The 19,431-nt window shown below is 42.5% G+C and overlaps 1 protein-coding gene across 1 annotated transcript; it reads left to right on the forward strand.

Moving 5' to 3' along the window:
• Positions 1-1,993: 1,993 nt before the first annotated feature.
• Positions 1,994-18,625, forward strand: LOC311136048 (rod cGMP-specific 3',5'-cyclic phosphodiesterase subunit beta-like; the record flags this gene model as incomplete). Its single annotated transcript, XM_084170114.1, has 22 exons — positions 1,994-2,464; positions 3,422-3,574; positions 4,125-4,214; positions 4,381-4,521; positions 5,570-5,644; positions 5,756-5,820; positions 5,938-6,004; positions 6,147-6,194; positions 7,866-8,015; positions 9,361-9,504; positions 9,610-9,675; positions 9,862-10,008; positions 10,231-10,338; positions 10,626-10,735; positions 10,930-11,017; positions 11,150-11,250; positions 16,642-16,749; positions 16,872-16,935; positions 17,066-17,140; positions 17,246-17,329; positions 18,212-18,335; positions 18,455-18,625. 22 exons carry the CDS (start codon positions 1,994-1,996, stop codon positions 18,478-18,480), a joined length of 2,505 nt encoding a protein of 834 aa, XP_084026240.1. The 3' UTR covers positions 18,481-18,625.
• Between the last annotated feature and the right edge of the window lie 806 nt (positions 18,626-19,431).

Genomic DNA, 19,431 nt, shown 5'->3' on the forward strand with positions numbered 1-19,431 from the left:
TAAGGTTCACCTTCCAACAGGACAACGACCCCAAGCACACAGCCAAGACAACGCAGGAGTGGCTTCGGGACAAGTCTCTGAATGTCCTTGAGTGGCCCAGCCAGAGCCCGGACTTGAACACGATGGAACATCTCTGGAGAGACCTGAAAATAGCTGTGCAGTGGCGCTCCCCATCCAACCTGACAGAGCTTGAGAAGATCTGCAGAGAAGCATGGGAGAAACTCCCCAAATACAGGTATGCCAAGCTTGTAGCATCATACCCAATAAGACTCAAGGCTGTAATCGCTGCCAAAGGTGCTTCAACAAAGTACTGAGTAAAGCGTTTTTTATTTCTAATACATTAGCAAATATTTCTAGAAGCCTGTTTTTGCTTTGTCATTATGGGGTATTGTGTGTAGATTGATGAGGGAAAAAAACAATTGAATCCATTTTAGAATAAGGCTATAGCGTAACAAAATGTGGAAAAAGTCAAGGGGTCTGAATACTTTCCGAATGCACTGTATCTACAACACAAAATCCATGTGGACGTGTGTATAGTGCACATGTTATCATGTGTAAGGGCGTGCAATGGTAATGTAAAGGCGTGCGATGGTTGGATTAATATTACAGCTAGTATCATTAGATGCGTACATTTGTTAAATCCCTCATATCCATGTGTAGAGAGTAGCTTAGATTAGTATATTGCCTTGGGATCATATGCATTGACTGATCCACACTAGTTTCAGAGGTTTGTAATGTAATTGTGATGAAATAACTATTGAATCAATTTGATATTTATTATAAAATAATAGTAGTTATATATATATATATATATATTGAATAACAAACATTACAGACTGTACTGTTTTATACACACTCATAAGCAAATGCTCGTAAGCATATACCCTCAAACAAAGAAAGACACGCGCAGGTTCATATGAACAAACGTTTTACTATGATACACCTCCCTCGCCAGCCTCATCTCACTCACAGGTAGCAGATCTGATAGTATGAATCTATTCATGTGGAGATTATCCAGCTGACCTTTTGTATAAGATGGTTAAGGAACCTTAATATAGCCGGGGTGGAAAGATTATTGGCATTTTATTATCAGGCTTGTCTTATTGTCTCATAGACCCCCAAACATCTCTGTCTGTCTCTCTATCCGTCTGTCTCTCACCTAATCATTATTATTTATAAATTCAATATTGTGATTGTATGATAACAGATACTGCAGCATAATCATTGAACTTACATCTTAAGTAAAGCTTTCTTCTCCACAAACCTTAAATGTAATTAAGGTTTGTTAACTAAGTTAACTAAGGTTTTTCTGCTTCTGAAGGCTACTACCAGCAGAGTCCTGTGAAGGCTATAGGCTCCCATAGCAGTAGAACTGACTGAGGAGACTAGAATTGGGGTGCTGAGATAATCAGTTGGTGGCCTGGCTAAATAGGGCTTAGCAATGAGGAGTGCTTTTTTAAAAATAAGAACATTAAGAGCTTTTACCTGGGGCAAGAGCAGGCTACAGTTGGAGACAAACCAAATGGGGGACATCTTTAACTAGGCTATCTGGTTTCAGATAGGTGACTGTTTGAGGGGGTCCGGATCTCTTCTCCTTCAAGCTTGTTTGCTAAACCTGTCGAGGGGCGAAGGAAGAGGAGGGAATGGGTCAATGATAGGACTGGACTGGGTTGGCCTCCTTCATAGTGATCACCTGATCAGTTTTGCATGAGCAGATCCTGGTTCACCTTCAACACTATTAAGAGAAAAGCTTGCTGATGACAGTGGGATTGGACTCAGCCCTCCCTCCCCTGCCACTGCAGCGGTCTCCTCTGTTCACACCAGGACCTAACTAACCTGCCTAACCTGCCTGCCCTCTTTTTTCATTACATGGTGTGAATGTATCCACTTTTTATTTGCAAGTAATTAATAGATAATTGGTTTTGTCGTCTTTTTAGAGACTGTTGGTTTGAATACAGGGACTGGGGTAGAACCAGTACATCCCTAACCCAAGATGAGTGCGACAAAGGAAGATGTTGAGAAGTTCCTGGATGGAAACCCAGCTTTCGCCCAGGGCTACTTCAACAAGAAGCTCACACCAGGGGCCCTCTCTGTGATGGCGGGGATCCCGGAGTCCAAGGTAGATTTTGGGATGTTACAGGAGCTGAGCCAGATAGAGGAAGGCCAGATCCTGTTCGACCTGATTAAAGAAATGCAGGAGAATGTGAACATGGAGAAAGTGGTGTTCAAGATCCTGAAGAGGATCGTGGCCCTGATCCAAGCCGACCGCTGCAGCCTGTTCATGTACCGGGAGAGGAACGGCATCGCAGAGCTAGCCACGCGTCTTTTCAACATCACCACCGAGTCTGAGCTGGACGACTGTGTGGTTCACCCTGACCACGAGATAGTCTTCCCCCTGGACCTTGGGGTGGTGGGAAATGTGGCCCAGACCAAGAAACACATAAATTTGAAAGATGCCAATGAGGTAAGAGTCAGATGGGGAATATGAAACATAAACGTATGTTGTGGTAGTGATTGGGACAGACAGACAGTGTCCCAGAGGCTAGGAGCCAGTGGTAGTGATGGGGACAGACATACAGACAGTGTCCCAGAATTTAGGACATAAACATTGTGGTAGTGATGAGGACAGACAGACAGTGTCCCAGAGGCTGGGACCCAGTGGCTTCAGTGAAATTGTGTCAATAATCTTTTACAAGGGCCTTGTCACACAATCCCACATGATAATATCTTCTAGCTGTACCAACTGCCACAAATAACAAACAAATACAAAATATATAGATGCATCAATTTCATGTTCAGCCAGACAAAAAAGTGAATAGTTATTTAATCCAACAAACAAATACAAAATATATAGATGCATCAATTTCATGTTCAGCCAGACAAAAAAGTGAATAGTTATTTAATCCATGACTATTTTAAAATACACATAGTGTTCAAATGTTATTTTTATTAAAACACAGTGTCACATAAAGTAGTATGGCAACTATACTGTTCTGTGGGGAGCTTCTAAATGAATATCTGGAGACAATATAAATCCTCTCGACAGACATAATCCAGTTATTATATATCCCATTACCCCCTGCTGTATCTGGGATTATGGCACCTGTCCTGGGGCGTTTACACTGGGGTCAGCAGGAAGCTAACACGAATCAAATAAATTTATATTTCACATTGCCCAGATTTACATTCACTCTTGATATTGAAGTGTATTTCTTAACTGAGTAGCTACATATATCCCTTTTATACATTGTCTTTTATCTTGAATATGCAAGAGGTTAACATGTATTAATCTGTGGTCTATAATGATATGTAAACTGAAAAAGGCTCCACACCAAGCCTATGTATTGATTTATAGACCCGTCTTAACACATCCATGTGTGATCTCTGATGTCAGTAATTTGCTTTGTTTTCTGCCATACAGAGCAGTCACTTCAGCTCGTTCGTTGATGACCTGACAGAGTACAAAACCAGGAACATATTAGCCTCGCCCATCATGAATGGAGAGGATGTGGTGGCTGTGATCATGGCCCTGAACAAGACCACTGGACCCCACTTCACCACTGAGGATGAGGATGTGAGTACTGAGGATTAAGTGAGTCTGAGAATAGGATCCACACATCTCCATATGTCAGCAGGGAAATCCCACACAGTCACAATGGAAATACTATGATGAGTTCATTACATGACGTTAGAGTCTGAATTAGTTGGGGATGGGAGGCAGGTAGCCTAGCGGTTAAGAGTGTTGGGCCAGTAACCGCTGGTTCGAATTCCCGAGCAAGGCACTTAACCCTAATTGCTCATGTAAATTGCTCTGGATAAGAGCATCTGCTAAATGACCAAATAAATTGAAAACAAAATGGTAATCAAGAGGCTTTCCCCAATCCCAAAGTTTGTTCACTGAAAGCACATGCAGCATACGAACACTGAATGCTGTTGTAGAACACAAACATGTCCAACAGAGAACACATACAAACTGTGCTGCCTTTATGAAGAGGAAGGTCACATTCATGACTGATGTTTTCACATACATGCATTTGTACTTCTCGCCTTCCCTCTACCACCATAATTACACATCAATGTACGTATTTCTCTCTAAGACTAATTCATATTTTTCTGTCTCCCAGCTCTTTCTGAAGTATCTCAGAATAGCCACTTTGAACCTGAAAATTTACCAGTTGAACTACCTGTACAACTGTGAGACTCGAAAAGGACAGGTGAGTCTGCTGTCTGCGCTGATATTCAGAGGAAGGACTAGTTGTAAATTACAATATGGTGCACACACAAAAAAAGGCTCTTATTTAGCTTTCACACATTTATGGATATAGCAACCAACTGGTTTTTAACTGATCCTTTATGGTTGTTGATTTCTGTCGGGTATAGGTCCTGTTGTGGTCCGCCAACAAGGTGTTTGAGGAGCTAACAGACATTGAGAGACAGTTCCACAAAGCCCTGTATACAGTGCGGGCGTACCTGAACTGTGACAGGTACTCTGTGGGCCTACTGGACATGACAAAGGAGAAGGTGATGTAGCCAGGTCATTCTTCAATTGCAGTGACATTTGGGCATGGCATTTTGGAATTTGTTTTGTTTAAATCTTCCTATTCCAAATCAACTAACATGGCAGTTTAATTACTTTAAATCATTTTTATCATTATGATAACATTGTGCCACCAGTAGGAGTAGTAACACCATTGACGGTAACACCATTGACGGTAACACCAATGACACATTTTAAGTAATTGAAAATGTTCTTAAATGGAGGTCACAGATGCTCAAATCGAAGGTCAATAACCCTTTAAAAATAATGTATTAAAGTTATATAATTAATCATTTTGCGCACAATGTAATTTCCCTGCATTTAAATTGAGTAACACCAAATACACTTTTTATTTAGACACACCAAATTTTCAATTGAATCCTGAAGTTTATGACATACTAAAAGTGTGTGATTAGCTAATCATTTTCTTTAATATATACCCCTACCCCGATAACAGTTTGCCACTGGTGCTCAATGTAATGAGTGATTTTCAAGGCAGCAACACCAATTAAATAAAACTTAGGGACACATATTATAAAAATAGGTATTTTAATAGCCTTCTTCGTTTTTATTGATCTATACAATATATTAAATACTTTTGATTACTTTCTTGCATTGAAAATAATAGATAAATATCCCCAAATCCCAAAACATGTCACTACAACTCTACTCATCACTACTGGGACAAGTCCATTTGCTTAAGTACTTTAATGCACAAACATAACGTTTTGCAGTATAAAGGAATTGCATTATGTTTTATCATTGATAAACAGTAAAATATAAACAAAAACATGTATGATATGTAACTATTTGTCAAGTTAAAGTGTTTTTTCATGGTTGCAAAGGTGAGGGACGTAAATGCCACCACAATTCAAGAATGACCCACCCATTTAGTTATCAGAAAGAAGAGTTATTATGGGTCTCCTCTGGTAATACTGTAGCCTACATGACATAGCTCATATGGCACTACACACTATATTATTAATATGCTGTGTGTGGCAATCCATCTGTGTCATTGCTTTGTTGCTATAGGAGTTCTTTGACATCTGGCCAGTGTTGATGGGAGATCAGCCCCCCTACGCTGGACCTGTTACTCCTGACGGCAGAGTAAGTGTTCATATCTATCTACTTATTACCACATGAACTGGTCTTTACCTTTTTGCCTTTGTTTCTGCAAATTCTAATTTGTGGTTTTTTTGGGGTTATTTGTGATTCTAGGAAGTAATATTCTACAAAGTCATTGATTATATTTTGCATGGAAAAGAGGATATCAAAGTTATCGCGTATGTTTCTCTCACCTTTCTCTGAACATTTGTGTATAGTTGAAGTAGTTACAACCCTGTATAACACTGTATAGAGGAATAATCAATGTGTGTTGTCTGACTGTCTCCTGTCAACAGGACTCCCACTCCAGAACACTGGGTGTTGTGTACTGGATTGCCCACATATGTGGCCGAAACTGGTCTTGTAAGTTCCCCCTTTTAACTAGCATTCCAGCAGTGTTTGAAATACTTTCAGAATTTGGAATTGACTTCAAAATAAGAGAACGTTAAAATTGCCACAATTTGCATGTGTTGTTGATGCTGTACTGATTATTTTTAATATCTAGATATGTAACATCATGAATCCCACAACAGAGGAGATGTTCAAGTTTCAGGTACATTTTGCTTCATTATAAAATCAAGTATCCTTATATGTCTGTAATACCAACATGTTTCAAGCAGACCACCATAGTCCCTGTGCCCAAGAACACTAAGATAACCTGCCTAAATGACTACCGACCCGTAGCACTCACGTCTGTAGCCATGAAGTGCTTTGAAAGGCTGGTCATTGCTCACATCAACACCATTATCCCAGAAACCCTAGACCCATTCCAATTTGCATACCGCCCCAACAGATCCACAGATGATGCAATCTCTATTGCACTCCACACTGCTCTTTCCCACCTGGACAAAAGGAACACCTCCGTGAGAATGCTATTCATTGACTACAGCTCAGCTTTCAACACCATAGTGCCCTCAAAGCTCATCACTAAGCTAAGAAACCTGGGACTAAACACCTCCCTTTGCAACTGGATCCTGGACTTCCTGACGGGCTGCCCCCAGGTGGTAAGGGTAGGTAACAACACATCTGCCACACTGATCCTCAACACGGGGGCCCCTCAGGGGTGCGTGCTCAGTCCCCTCCTGTACTCCCTGTTCACCCATGACTGCATGGTCTGGCATGACTCCAACACCATCATTAAGTTTGCCAACGACACAAAAGCCTGATCGCCGACAACGATGAGACAGGGAGGAGGTCAGAGACCTGGCCGTGTGTTGCCAGGATAACAACCTCTCCCTCAACATGATTAAGACAAAGGAGATGATTGTGGACCACAGGAAAAGAGGACAGAGCACGCCCCCATTCTCATCGACGGGGCTGTAGTGGAGCAGGTTGAGAGCTTCAAGTTCCTTGGTGTCCACATCACCAACAAACTATCATGGTCCAAACACATAGAGCAGTCGTGAAGAGGGCACGACAAAGCCTATTCCCCCTCAAGATTTGGCATGGGTCCTCAGATCCTCAAAAAGTTCTACAGCTGCACCATCGAGAGCATCCTGACTGGTTGCATCACTGCCTGGCATGGCAACTGCTCGGCCTCCGACCGCAAGGCACTACAGAGGGTAGTGCGTACGGCCCAGCACATCACTGGGGCCAAGCTTCCTGACATCCAGGACCTCCATACCAGGCGGTGCCAGAAGAAGGCCCTAAAAATGGTCAAATACTCCAGCCACCCTAGTCATAGACTGTTCTCTCTCTACCGCACGGCAAGCGGTACCAGAGTGCCAAGTCTACATCCAAAATTATTCTTAACAGCTTCTACCCCCAAGCCATAAGACATAAGCTAATCAAATGGCTACCCGGACTATTTGCATTGTCCCTCCCCCCACACCCCTTCTTTTACGCTACTGCTACTCTCTGTTTATTATCCATGCATAGTCAATTTAACTATACCTACATGTACATATTACCTCAATTACCTCGACTAACCGGTGCCCCTGCACATTGACTCGGTACCGGTACCCCCTGTATATTGTCTCGCCACTGTTATTTTTACTGTTATTTTACTGCTTTAATTTTTTACTTATCTATTGTTTACTTATTTTTCTTAAAACTGCATTGTTGGTTAAGGGCTTGTAAGTAAGCATTTCACTGTAAGGTCTACACCTGTTGTATTCGGTGCATGTGACAAATACAATTTGATTTGATTTGTAGTTTTGGCAAAAAGTTGAGCTACTTGCATAATTCCTGTTGAGCGTTTATCTTGTGTCTTCCCATGATGCAGTCAGAGCCCTTGGATGACAGTGGTTGGACCATAAAGAATGTGCTGTCCATGCCAATTGTCAACATGATGGAAGAGATTGTGGGCGTGGCTACATTCTACAACAGGAAAGATGGGAAGCCATTCGATCAGCAGGATGAGGAGCTAATGGAGGTACTTTACTATACTACAGCACTCAGCTGTCTTCTCAACTCCTTCTGTCTTCACAGAGAAGTGGTCAAGTCAAGTGACTCTAGAAAGCCGCCTTCTCGTCCTGCTTTGTGTAGACCACATTGACCTGAGTGAACCTACCGGTACTCTAAATTATATTATGACTGTCTGTCTCCCAATGTTTCAAATCAAAGTTTATTGGTCGCGAAATGCTTGTGTTTCTAGCTCCAACAGTGCAGTAATACTTAGCAGGGGAAAAAAGACAATACACACATAATCCAGAAATATTTTTTTATTAAGAATTTAAGAGATATTAGAACCAGCAATGTCAGAGACCGTAATATAAATATATATATATACAGTATATGAATAGAAAAGGTGTGTACAGCAGTAGTTATATGGGATGAACCATGACTAGAATACAGTATATACATATAAAGTGGGTGAAACAGTATGTAAACATAGTTAAAGTGACCAGTGTTCAGTGTACATAGGGCAGCAGTCTCAAAGGTGAAGGGTAGAGTACCGGGTGGTAGCCAGCTAGAACAGTGACTAAGGTTCAGGGCAGTGTACTAGGCAGAGGCCGGCTAGTGTTGACTGTTTAACTGTCTGATGGCCTGGAGATAGAAGCTGTTTCTCAGTCTCAGCTTTGATGCACCTGCACTGTCTCCGCCTTCTAGATGTTAGCGGGGTGAACAGGCCATGGCTCGGGTGGCTGAGGTCCTTGATGATCGTCTTGGCCTTCCTGTGACACCGGGTGCTGTAGATGTCCTGGAGGGTAGGCAGTGTGACCCTGGTGATGTGTTGGGCTGACCGCAGCACCCTCTGAAGAGCCCTGCGGTTGCGGGCGGTGCCATTGCCGTACAAGGCAGTGATACAGGCCGACAGGATGCTCTCAGTGATGCATCTGTAGAAGTTCATAAGGGTCTTAGGGGCCAAGCCACATTTCTTCAGCCTCCTGAGGTTAAAGAGGCGCTGTTGCTCCTTCTTCACCACATTGTCTGTGTGAAGGGACCCTTTCAGGTTGTCAGTGATGTGCACGCCGAGGAACTTGAAGCTTTTGAACCTCTGCACTACGGCCCTGTCGATGTGGATGGGGGTGTGCTCTCTCTGCTGTCTCCTGTAGCTCCTTCGTTTTGTTGACGTTGAGGGAGTCATGGGTGAACAGGGAGTACAGAAGGGTGCTGAGCACGCACCCCTGTGGGGCCCCTGTGTGGCCCCCATGTTGAGGATCAGGGTGGCGGAGGTGTTGTTGCCTACCTTCACCACTTGTCTTCACCAGGTTTTCACCATTTTGGTTACTGAATAAACCTACTCTGAATTACATGGTTTCTGTCTGTCTCCCCAGGCTATGACTAACTTCCTGGGCTGGTCCCACCTCAACACAGACACCAATGACAGGATGAAAATGATGGAGAACCGGAAAGACATAGCCCAGGACATGGTTCTCTACCACGTCAAGTGCCGTGATGACGAAATACAGAAAATCCTGGTGAAGACTTTCTCAAAGATACTGTACACACCAAAGATCTAACCCCCTTTATACGAGAAGTGTTGTTTTAATGTTTGACACTAATTGTTGTTTCATGTATGTTAGAAAACCAGGCAGTATTTCAACAGAGAGCCCTGTGACTGTGAAGAGGATGAGTTCCTGCAGATTCTGGTATTACCACGTCATATTTGTAGAATAACAATTTGGTCATCATCTGGTTGTTATAGAATTATCCCTGATTTGGTCACGATAGTATAAGATTAACTGGAACAGTTGCATTTGAAACCTCTACATTAATATGGTCGTATGTTTAGTTTGCTGTTAATAATGCCAAAATAATCATGCATTATCACACAGAAAAAAGAACTACCCGGCCCCAAGAAGTTTGAGATCTACGAGTTCGGGTTCTCGGACTTTGACCTCACAGAGCTGGAGCTGGTGATGTGTGGGATCCAAATGTACTATGAGGTCGGAGTGGTCAAGAAGTTCCAGGTTCCACAGGAGGTAACGTTAATGTACAATCATGATCTGCCCTGCAACATCTTTCAATGCCGGGGAAGTGTCAGTTTGAGCAAATACTCTGAATATACTGTATATATGAATATACTGTATGTATGCTGTTTGTCGTTAGTTACTTTATTGCTCTCCCATAATATCTGTATATGTTCTAACGCTCCACTTCCAAATCCCATGAAAACCATCAGGCATCTTTATTTATTTTAACAGGTTCTGGTGCGCTTCATGTTCTCTATCAGCAAAGGCTACAGGAAAATCACCTATCACAACTGGCGCCACGGTTTCAATGTCGGACAGACTATGTTCACACTGTTGACGGTAGGAGTGCTTATGCCTCAGTAGTAATGCACCCTAACTTAATTTTGTCTCACAGAAAATAAAAGGCATATTTTCTTACAGATATCCTAATTTGACCAATTTCTCACAGCAGGAAAAGAATCCTACAGCAACAGGAAATGTGAATTGTTATGTGGATTATAATTAATGGAATTTTTGTTGGGGTTGATACGTTTTTATCTGTATTTGCCCATTAACTTAAACTGAAAGACATAATTGAAAGACATCTCTAATTCTGAAAGTCAAACTGCTGTGTTTTGTTGTGTCAGACAGGGAACCTGAAAAGGTACTACACAGATCTGGAGGTGATGGCCATGCTCACATCTGCTTTCCTCCATGATATCGACCACAGGGGGACAAACAACCTCTACCAGGTGAAGTGAGTACTCCTGGGAATCTCTGCTCTCTGAGAGTTGGTACAACCAGCCCTTCTTAAATCCTTAGGTCTCTTATTTTACTATCTCTCTCATCGCAACTGTAAATGTAGAGAAGCACTTGGATTAGCTTTGTGTGATGAATGGCTTATGATGAGCTCCCTGTACAGTGTGTGGTCTGGTCCCTCCTCATCAACAGATCTGGTAACCCGCTAGCCAAGCTTCACGGCTCGTCTGTCCTGGAGAGGCATCATCTAGAATTTAGCAAGTTCCTTCTGGCAGACGAGGTATGTAAGGCTTTTGTATCTCAACTGCTGCAGTAGCACCTTTGATGTCAATTTTTTATTTTTTTATTGGTACTCTATACTTCCATTTTGATCATGTGACGCTTTCATCTAACTCCTCCTCCCTCCCCCCAGGCCTTGAATATCTACCAGAACCTCAACAGAAGACAGAACGAGCATGCCATCCACCTCCTGGACATTGCCATCATTTCAACAGACTTGCAACTCTATTTCAAGTGAGTAATAATATTTTATTTGTCACATGCTTCGTAAACAACAGATGTAGACTAGTGAAATGCTTACTTACGGATATTTTTTCCAACAATGCAGAGTTAAAAATAAAAATTCACTGAACAAAAATATGAACGAAACATGAAACAATTTCTAAGATTTTACTGAGTTACAATTCATATTAGGAAATCAGTCAATTGAAATAAATCCATTAGGCCCTAATCTATGGATTTCACATGACTGGGAATACAGATATACATCTGTTGGTCACAGATACCTTAAAAAAAAGTAGGGGCGTGGATCAGAAAACCTGTCAGTATCTGGTGTGACCACCATTTGCCTCATTCAGCGTGACACATCTCCTTCACATAGAAATTATCAGGCTGTTGATTGTGGGCTGTGGAATGTTGTCCCACTCCTCTTCAATGGCTGTGCGAAGTTGCTGGATATTGGTTGGAACTGGAACACACTGTCCACATCAATCCAGAGCATCCCAAACATGCTCAATGGGTGACATGTCTGGTGAGTATGCAAGCCATGGAAGAACTGGGACATTTTCAGCTTCCAGGAATTGTGTACAGATCCTTGCGACATGGGGCTGTGCATTATCATGCACGACAATGGGCCTCAGGATCTCGTCACGGTATCTCGGTACATTTAAATTGCCATCGATAAAAAGCACATTTGTTTGTTGTCCGTAGCTTATGCCTGCCCATACCATAACCCCACCACCACCATGGGGCACTCTGTTCACAACGTTGACATCAGCAAACCGCTCGCCCACACGACACCATACACGCTGCCATCGGCCCGGTACAGTTGAAACCGGGCTTAATCTGTGAAGAGTATATTTCTCCAGCGTGCCAGTGGCCATCGAAGGTGAGCATTTGTCCACTGAAGTCGGTTACAACGCCGAACTGCAGTCAGGTCAAGACGCTGCTGAGGACAATGAGCATGCAGATGAGCTTCCCTGAGACGGTTTCTGACAGTTTGTGCAGAAATTCTTCAATTGTGCAAACCCACAGTTTCATCAGCTGTCCGGGTGGCTGGTCTCAGACAATCCCGCAGGTGAAGAAGCCGGATGTGGAAGTCCTGGGCAGGCGTGGTTACACATGGTCTGCGGTTGTGAGGCCAGCTGGACATACTGCTAAATTCTTTAATCAGCTTCTTGATATGCCACACCTGTCAGGTGGATGGATTATTTTGACAAAGGAGAAATGCTCACTAACAGGAATGTAAACAAATGTGTGCAAAACAATTGGGAGAAATAAGCTTTCTGTGCACATGGAACATTTCTGAGATCTTTTATTGCAGCTCATGGAACATGGGACCAACACTTTCTTCCTTCAGCTGTTCAGTGTAATAATAATAGAAATAGTGACAGGAGGAATAAATGCACAGTGAATAACGGATAACAATAATGAGTAAAAATAGCATCGCTATACAGTATACAGGGAGTACCGAGACAATGTGCAGGGCTACCAGATAATTGAGGTACCTACAGTGAGGGAAAAAAGTATTTGATCCCCTGCTGATTTTGTACGTTTGCCCACTGACAATGACATGATCAGATAATTTTAATGGTAGGTTTATTTGAACGGTGAGAGACAGAATAACAACAACAAAAATCCAGAAAAATGCATGTCAAAAATGTTATAAATTGATTTGCATTTTAATGAGGGAAATAAGTATTTGACCCCCTCTCAATCAGAAAGATTTCTGGCTCCCAGCTGTCTTTTATACAGGTAACGAGCTGAGATTAGGAGCACACTCTTAAAGGGAGTGCTCCTAATCTCAGTTTGTTACCTGTATAAAATACACCTGTCCACAGAAGCAATCAATCAATCAGATTCCAAACTCTCCACCATGGCCAAGACCAAAGAGCTCTCCAAGGATGTCAGGGACAAGATTGTAGACCTACACAAGGCTGGAATGGGCTACAAGACCATCGCCAAGCAGCTTGGTGAGAAGGTGACAACAGTTGATGCGATTATTCGCAAATGGAAGAAACACAAAATAACTGTCAATCTCCCTCGGCAAGGGGCTCCATGCAAGATCTCACCTCGTGGAGTTGCAATGATCATGAGAACGGTGAGGAATCAGCCCAGAACTACACGGGAGGATCTTGTCAATGATCTCAAGGCCATAGTCACCAAGAAAACAATTGGTAACACACTACGCCGTGAAGGACTGAAATCCTGCAGCGCCCGCATGGTCCCCCTGCTCAAGAAAGCACATATACAGTGGGGGAAAAAAGTATTTAGTCAGCCACCAATTGTGCAAGTTCTCCCACTTAAAAAGAGGAGAGAGGCCTGTAATTTTCATCATAGGTACACGTCAACTATGACAGACAAAATGAGAAAAAAAAATCCTGAAAATCACATTGTAGGATTTTTAATGAATTTATTTGCAAATTATGGTGGAAAATAAGTATTTGGTCAATAACAAAAGTTTCTCAATACTTTGTTATATACCCTTTGTTGGCAATGACACAGGTCAAATGTTTTCTGTAAGTCTTCACAAGGTTTTCATACACTGTTGCTGGTATTTTGGCCCATTCCGCCATGCAGCTCTCCTCTAGAGCAGTGATGTTTTGGGGCTGTCGCTGGGCAACACGGACTTTCAACTCCCTCCAAATATTTTCTATGGGGTTGAGATCTGGAGACTGGCTAGGCCACTCCAGGACCTTGAAATGCTTCTTACGAAGCCACTCCTTCGTTGCCTGGGCGGTGTGTTTGGGATCATTGTCATGCTGAAAGACCCAGCCACGTTTCATCTTCAATGCCCTTGCTGATGAAAGGAGGTTTTCACTCAAAATCTCACGATACATGGCCCCATTCATTATTTCCTTTACGCGGATCAGTCGTCCTGGTCCCTTTGCAGAAAAACAGCCCCAAAGCATGATGTTTCCACCCCCATGCTTCACAGTAGGTATGGTGTTCTTTGGATGCAACTCAGCATTCTTTGTCCTCCAAACACGACGAGTTGAGTTTTTACCAAAAAGTTATATTTTGGTTTCATCTGACCATATGACATTCTCCCAATCCTCTTCTGGATCATCCAAATGCACTCTAGCAAACTTCAGACGGGCCTGGACATGTACTGGCTTAAGCAGGGGGACACGTCTGGCACTGCAGGATTTGAGTCCCTGGCGGCGTAGTGTGTTACTGATGGTAGGCTTTGTTACTTTGGTCCCAGCTCTCTGCAGGTCATTCACTAGGTCCCCCCGTGTGGTTCTGGGATTTTTGCTCACCGTTCTTGTGATCATTTTGACCCCACGGGGTGAGATCTTGCGTGGAGCCCCAGATCGAGGGAGATTATCAGTGGTCTTGTATGTCTTCCATTTCCTAATAATTGCTCCCACAGTTGATTTCTTCAAACCAAGCTGCTTACCTATTGCAGATTCAGTCTTCCCAGCCTGGTGCAGGTCTACAATTTTGTTTCTGGTGTCCTTTGACAGCTCTTTGGTCTTGGCCATAGTGGAGTTTGGAGTGTGACTGTTTGAGGTTGTGGACAGGTGTCTTTTATACTGATAACAAGTTCAAACAGGTGCCATTAATACAGGTAACGAGTGGAGGACAGAGGAGCCTCTTAAAGAAGAAGTTACAGGTCTGTGAGAGCCAGAAATCTTGCTTGTTTGTAGATGACCAAATACTTATTTTCCACCATAATTTGCAAATAAATTCATTGAAAATCCTACAATGTGATTTTTTGGATTTTTTTTCCTCATTTTGTCTGTCATAGTTGACGTGTACCTATGATGAAAATTACAGGCCTCTCTCATCTTTTTAAGTGGGAGAACTTGCACAATTGGTGGCTGACTAAATACTTTTTTTCCCCACTGTACATGCCCGTCTGAGGTTTGCCAATGAACATCTGAATGATTCAGAGGAGAACTGGGTCAAAGTGTTGTGGTCAGATGAGACTAAAATGGAGCTCTTTGGCATCAACTCAACTCGCCGTGTTTGTAGGAGGAGGAATGCTGCCTATGACCCCAAAAACACCATCCCCACCGTCAAACATGGAGGTGGAAACATTATGCTTTGGGGATGTTTTTCTGCTAAGGGGACAGGACAACTTCACCACATCAAAGGGACGATGGATGGGGCCATGTACCGTTAAATTTTGGGTGAGAACCTCCTTCCCTCAGGCAGGGCATTGAAAATGGGTCGTGGATGGGTATTCCAGCATGACAATGACCCAAAATACACGGCCAAAGCAACAAAGGAGTGGCTCAAGAAGAAGCACATTAAGGTCCTGGAGTGGCCTAGCCAGTCTCCAGACCTTAATCCCATAGAAAATCTGTGGAGGGAGCTGAAGGTTTGAGTTGCCAAACGTCAGCCTCGAAACCTTAATGCAAAGATCTGCAAAGAAGAGTGGGACAAAATCCCTCCTGAGATGTGTGCAAACCTGGTGGCCAACTACAAGAAACATCTGGCCTCTGTGATTGCCAACAAGGGTTTTGCCACCAAGTACTAAGTCATGTTTTGCAGAGGGGTCAAATACTTATTTCCCTCATTAAAATGCAAATCAATTTATAACATTTTTGACATGCATTTTTCTGGATTTTTTTGTTGTTATTCTGTCTCTCACTGTTCAAATAAACCTACCATTAAAATTATAGACTGATCATGTCTTTGTCAGTGGGCAAATGTCCAACATCAGCAGGGTATCAAATACTTTTTTCCCTCACTGTATGTACATATAGTTCTCCCGAGTGGCGCGGTGGTCTAAGGCACTGCATCGCAGTGCTAGCTGTGCCACTAGGCTCTTTCGTAGCCGACCGGGAGACCCATGGGGCGGCACACAATTGGCCCAGGGTAGGGGAGGGAATGGCCGGCAGGGATGTAGCTCAGTTGGAGCATGGCGTTTGCAACGCCAGGGTTGTGGGTTCGATTCCCACGGGGGGCCAGTATGAAAAAATAAAAAATGTATGCACTCACTAACTGTAAGTCGCTCTAGATAAGAGCGTCTGCTAAATGACTAAAATGTATATAGGTAGGGGTAAAGTGACTAGGCAACAGGTTTGGTAGAAGCAGTGTGTGTGTGGACATAAATGTGTATACTGTATGTGTGTGTTGAGGTGTGGGTAGTGTCCAGTGTGTTTGGTTGAGAGTCCATGCAGGAGTGTTAACGCAAACAAGTGTATGTAATTAACTGCAATACATTTTGTATGCCCTATACAAATCTTAGGAAGAATGTATTGTTGTTAATGTGGACTCTTTCTCTGCATATTGAATCACTGTTAATCCAAATGTTTGTTTTTCACAGATTAACTGCAACGACCATGCCTACTTAGCCCTGTAAAGTTGGGAAAAACAAGATTTGACAATGCACAGCTTCTAACTTTAACATAATGTATACATCTCTGTTTGGACTTTTTCCAATGTCACCAGGAAGCGAACAATGTTCCAGAAGATTGTTGACCTATCAAAGACCTACGAAGATGAGAAGAAGTGGGTGGACTGGATGTCCCTGGAGACGACCAGGAAAGAGATTGTCTTGTGAGTTCATGGTAGGGGGAGGATTGTAGTGATAGGGGGGATATGTAGGATTATAACATGCACATTGGATCTTATCTTAGCATTTCTACTTTGCTCTGAACCTTTAATAATTCCCCTCAAAGGGCCATGATGATGACAGCATGCGACTTGTCAGCCATCACTAAACCATGGGAGGTGCAAAGCAAGGTCAGGAGATCTTCTGATTATAGTCTAATTATATACTTTGAAGACATTTTAGCAGAAGCTTTTGTGTTTCTGTAAATCAATAAAGCTGTCCAACATAGTGAAATACATGGGACTGTCTGGCTTCTTCCAGGTGGCGCTGTCTGAAGCAGCTGAGTTCTGGGAGCAGGGTGACTTGGAAAGGGAAGTTCTTGAAAAACAACCAATTGTGGGTATATCAGTGTGTGTGTGTGTGTGTGTGTGTGTGTGTGTGTTGTGTGTTGTGTGTTGTGTGTGCGTGTGTAACCATGTTTTTCTCCCTCCTTTCCTCCAGACCATGATGGACAGAAACTGCGCTGGCCAACTGCCCAAGCTGCAGTGTGGTTTCATTGACTTTGTCTGCACATTCGTCTACAAGGTACAGTATGTACTACCACTCTTTCAGACTAGCTACATCTCTCAGCATCACAGCTATTGCTAAGCACAAAGTAAACCATGAATCATACCTTCTATTGGATGTACACTACCGGTCAAAAGTTTTAGAACACCTACTCATTCAAGGGTTTTTCTTTATTTTTTACTATTTTCTACATTGTACAATAATAGTGAAGACATCAAAACTATGAAATAACACATGGAATCATGTAGTAACCAGAAAAGTGTTAAACAAATCAAAATATTCAATTATTTTTGAGATTCTTAAAATAGGCACCCTTTGCCTTGATGACAGCTTTGCACACTCTTGGCATTCTCTCAACCAGACATGAAGGTCAGTCAATACGGAAAATGTCAAGAACTTTGAAAGTTTCTTCAAGTGCAGTCGCAAAAACCATCAAGCGCTATGATGAAACTGGCTCTCGAGGACCGCCACAGGACTGGAAGACCCAGAGTTACCTCTGCTGCATATGTGGGAACTCCTTCAAGACTGTTGGAAAAGCATTCCAGGTGAAGCTGGTTGAGAGAATGCCAAGAGTGTGCAACGCTGTCATCAAGGCAAAGGGTGGCTATTTGAAGATTCTCAAATATAAAATATATTTTGATTTGTTTGACACTTTTTTGGTTACTATATGATTCCATGTGTCATTTCATAGTTTTGATGTCCTCACTATTATTCTGCAATGTAGAAAATAGTCAAAATAAAGAAAAACCCTGGAATGAGTAGGTGTTCTAAAACTTTTGACTGGTAGTGTATATATTGACCAAATGCACAATTGTCATTCAGACTAGCATTATTTGGTTAGATAGCTTGACTGTCAGAAATAGAGTTCGCAAGTTTTTGTTTCGTTAATTTTTCTGTCAGGAATTCTCCCGCTTCCATCCGGCCATCCAGCCAATGTATGATGGCCTCCTGAACAACAGGAAGGAGTGGAAGGCCAAGCAGGAAGAGTACGAGGCCAAGCAGGCCATCCTGGAAGCCCAGTCAGGTCAGAGTGGAGGCTATATTGTATTATTGCTCTGTAGTTTAGAGGGCAGTTTGTCTGCATTAAAAGTAACACAGATGATCCTTACCATGTACTTTATTTAATATTCTTGTAATGTAAAGGGTCCAAGACGTGCTCAGTGTGCTAGAGCACAGGGCCCGTTTTGGAGGTAGATCACTCCAGGATACATCACAGCCACACAGTCTTGCGCCGGCCGGGGCAGGACCAGCCTCACCTCAAAGCAGCTGTGGAAGGACAGCCTGCACTCACAGCACCAGATCCTTGGAGAAGAGCCAGAGGGACTACTTAGCAGTCACGCAGCAAAGCCGTTGGACCTGCTGGTTACAGACCCATGTTGGCACATTATGGCCACAACAGTCCATTTTCTTCCTTCAGCTGAAGGGTAGTTATCATTAGTTGCATTGGCAAATCAACATTTTATAAATTCAAATTTTAGAAGTTCAATAAGTTTCAATACCTTCGGAGGAATCCTGCATGTTCTGATGGCAAGTAGACGTGTGGAGTAATTTTTTTTTTAACCACTTTGAACTTTTAAAACTTATGTACAATAGGTTCCTGAAGGTCTTTATCGACCAATTTAAGGAACAAGAAATCAATAACTTCTGAAATATCTGTTTCTACACGTATGTGGAATGTCATATGAATATAACATTATGCATTGCTTCTCATTTTAAACGGGTAACTGTTTCGTAACTACCTTTTTTATACATAATACTGTTAAATACTAATTACATTATTATTATTTAACAGTATTCTGTATGAAAATAATATTAAATAATATTATACAAAACCTTGGTGGATTAATCAAGAATCCAATGTTACTTCTATGTATGTTATAACAACAGTGTAATTACCATGACTTACGTTGTTCTTCATTTCCTTCCAGTCAGTCATCATTTACATGAGAGAATGTGTTTACCCTAATGGTAATCAAAAGTAGATTATGCAGTAGTAAGGTTAGCGTCCACATACGCCATAGCGGTAGGTAGTCTAGCGGTTAGATCGTTGGGCCAGTAACCGAAAGGTCGCTAATTCGAACTCCAGAGCTGACTAAGTGAAAAATCGATGTGCCCTTGAG

Source organism: Coregonus lavaretus (genome assembly GCF_964263955.1).
Source record: "Coregonus lavaretus genome assembly, chromosome: 10".
Classification (NCBI taxonomy): Eukaryota; Metazoa; Chordata; class Actinopteri; order Salmoniformes; family Salmonidae; genus Coregonus; species Coregonus lavaretus.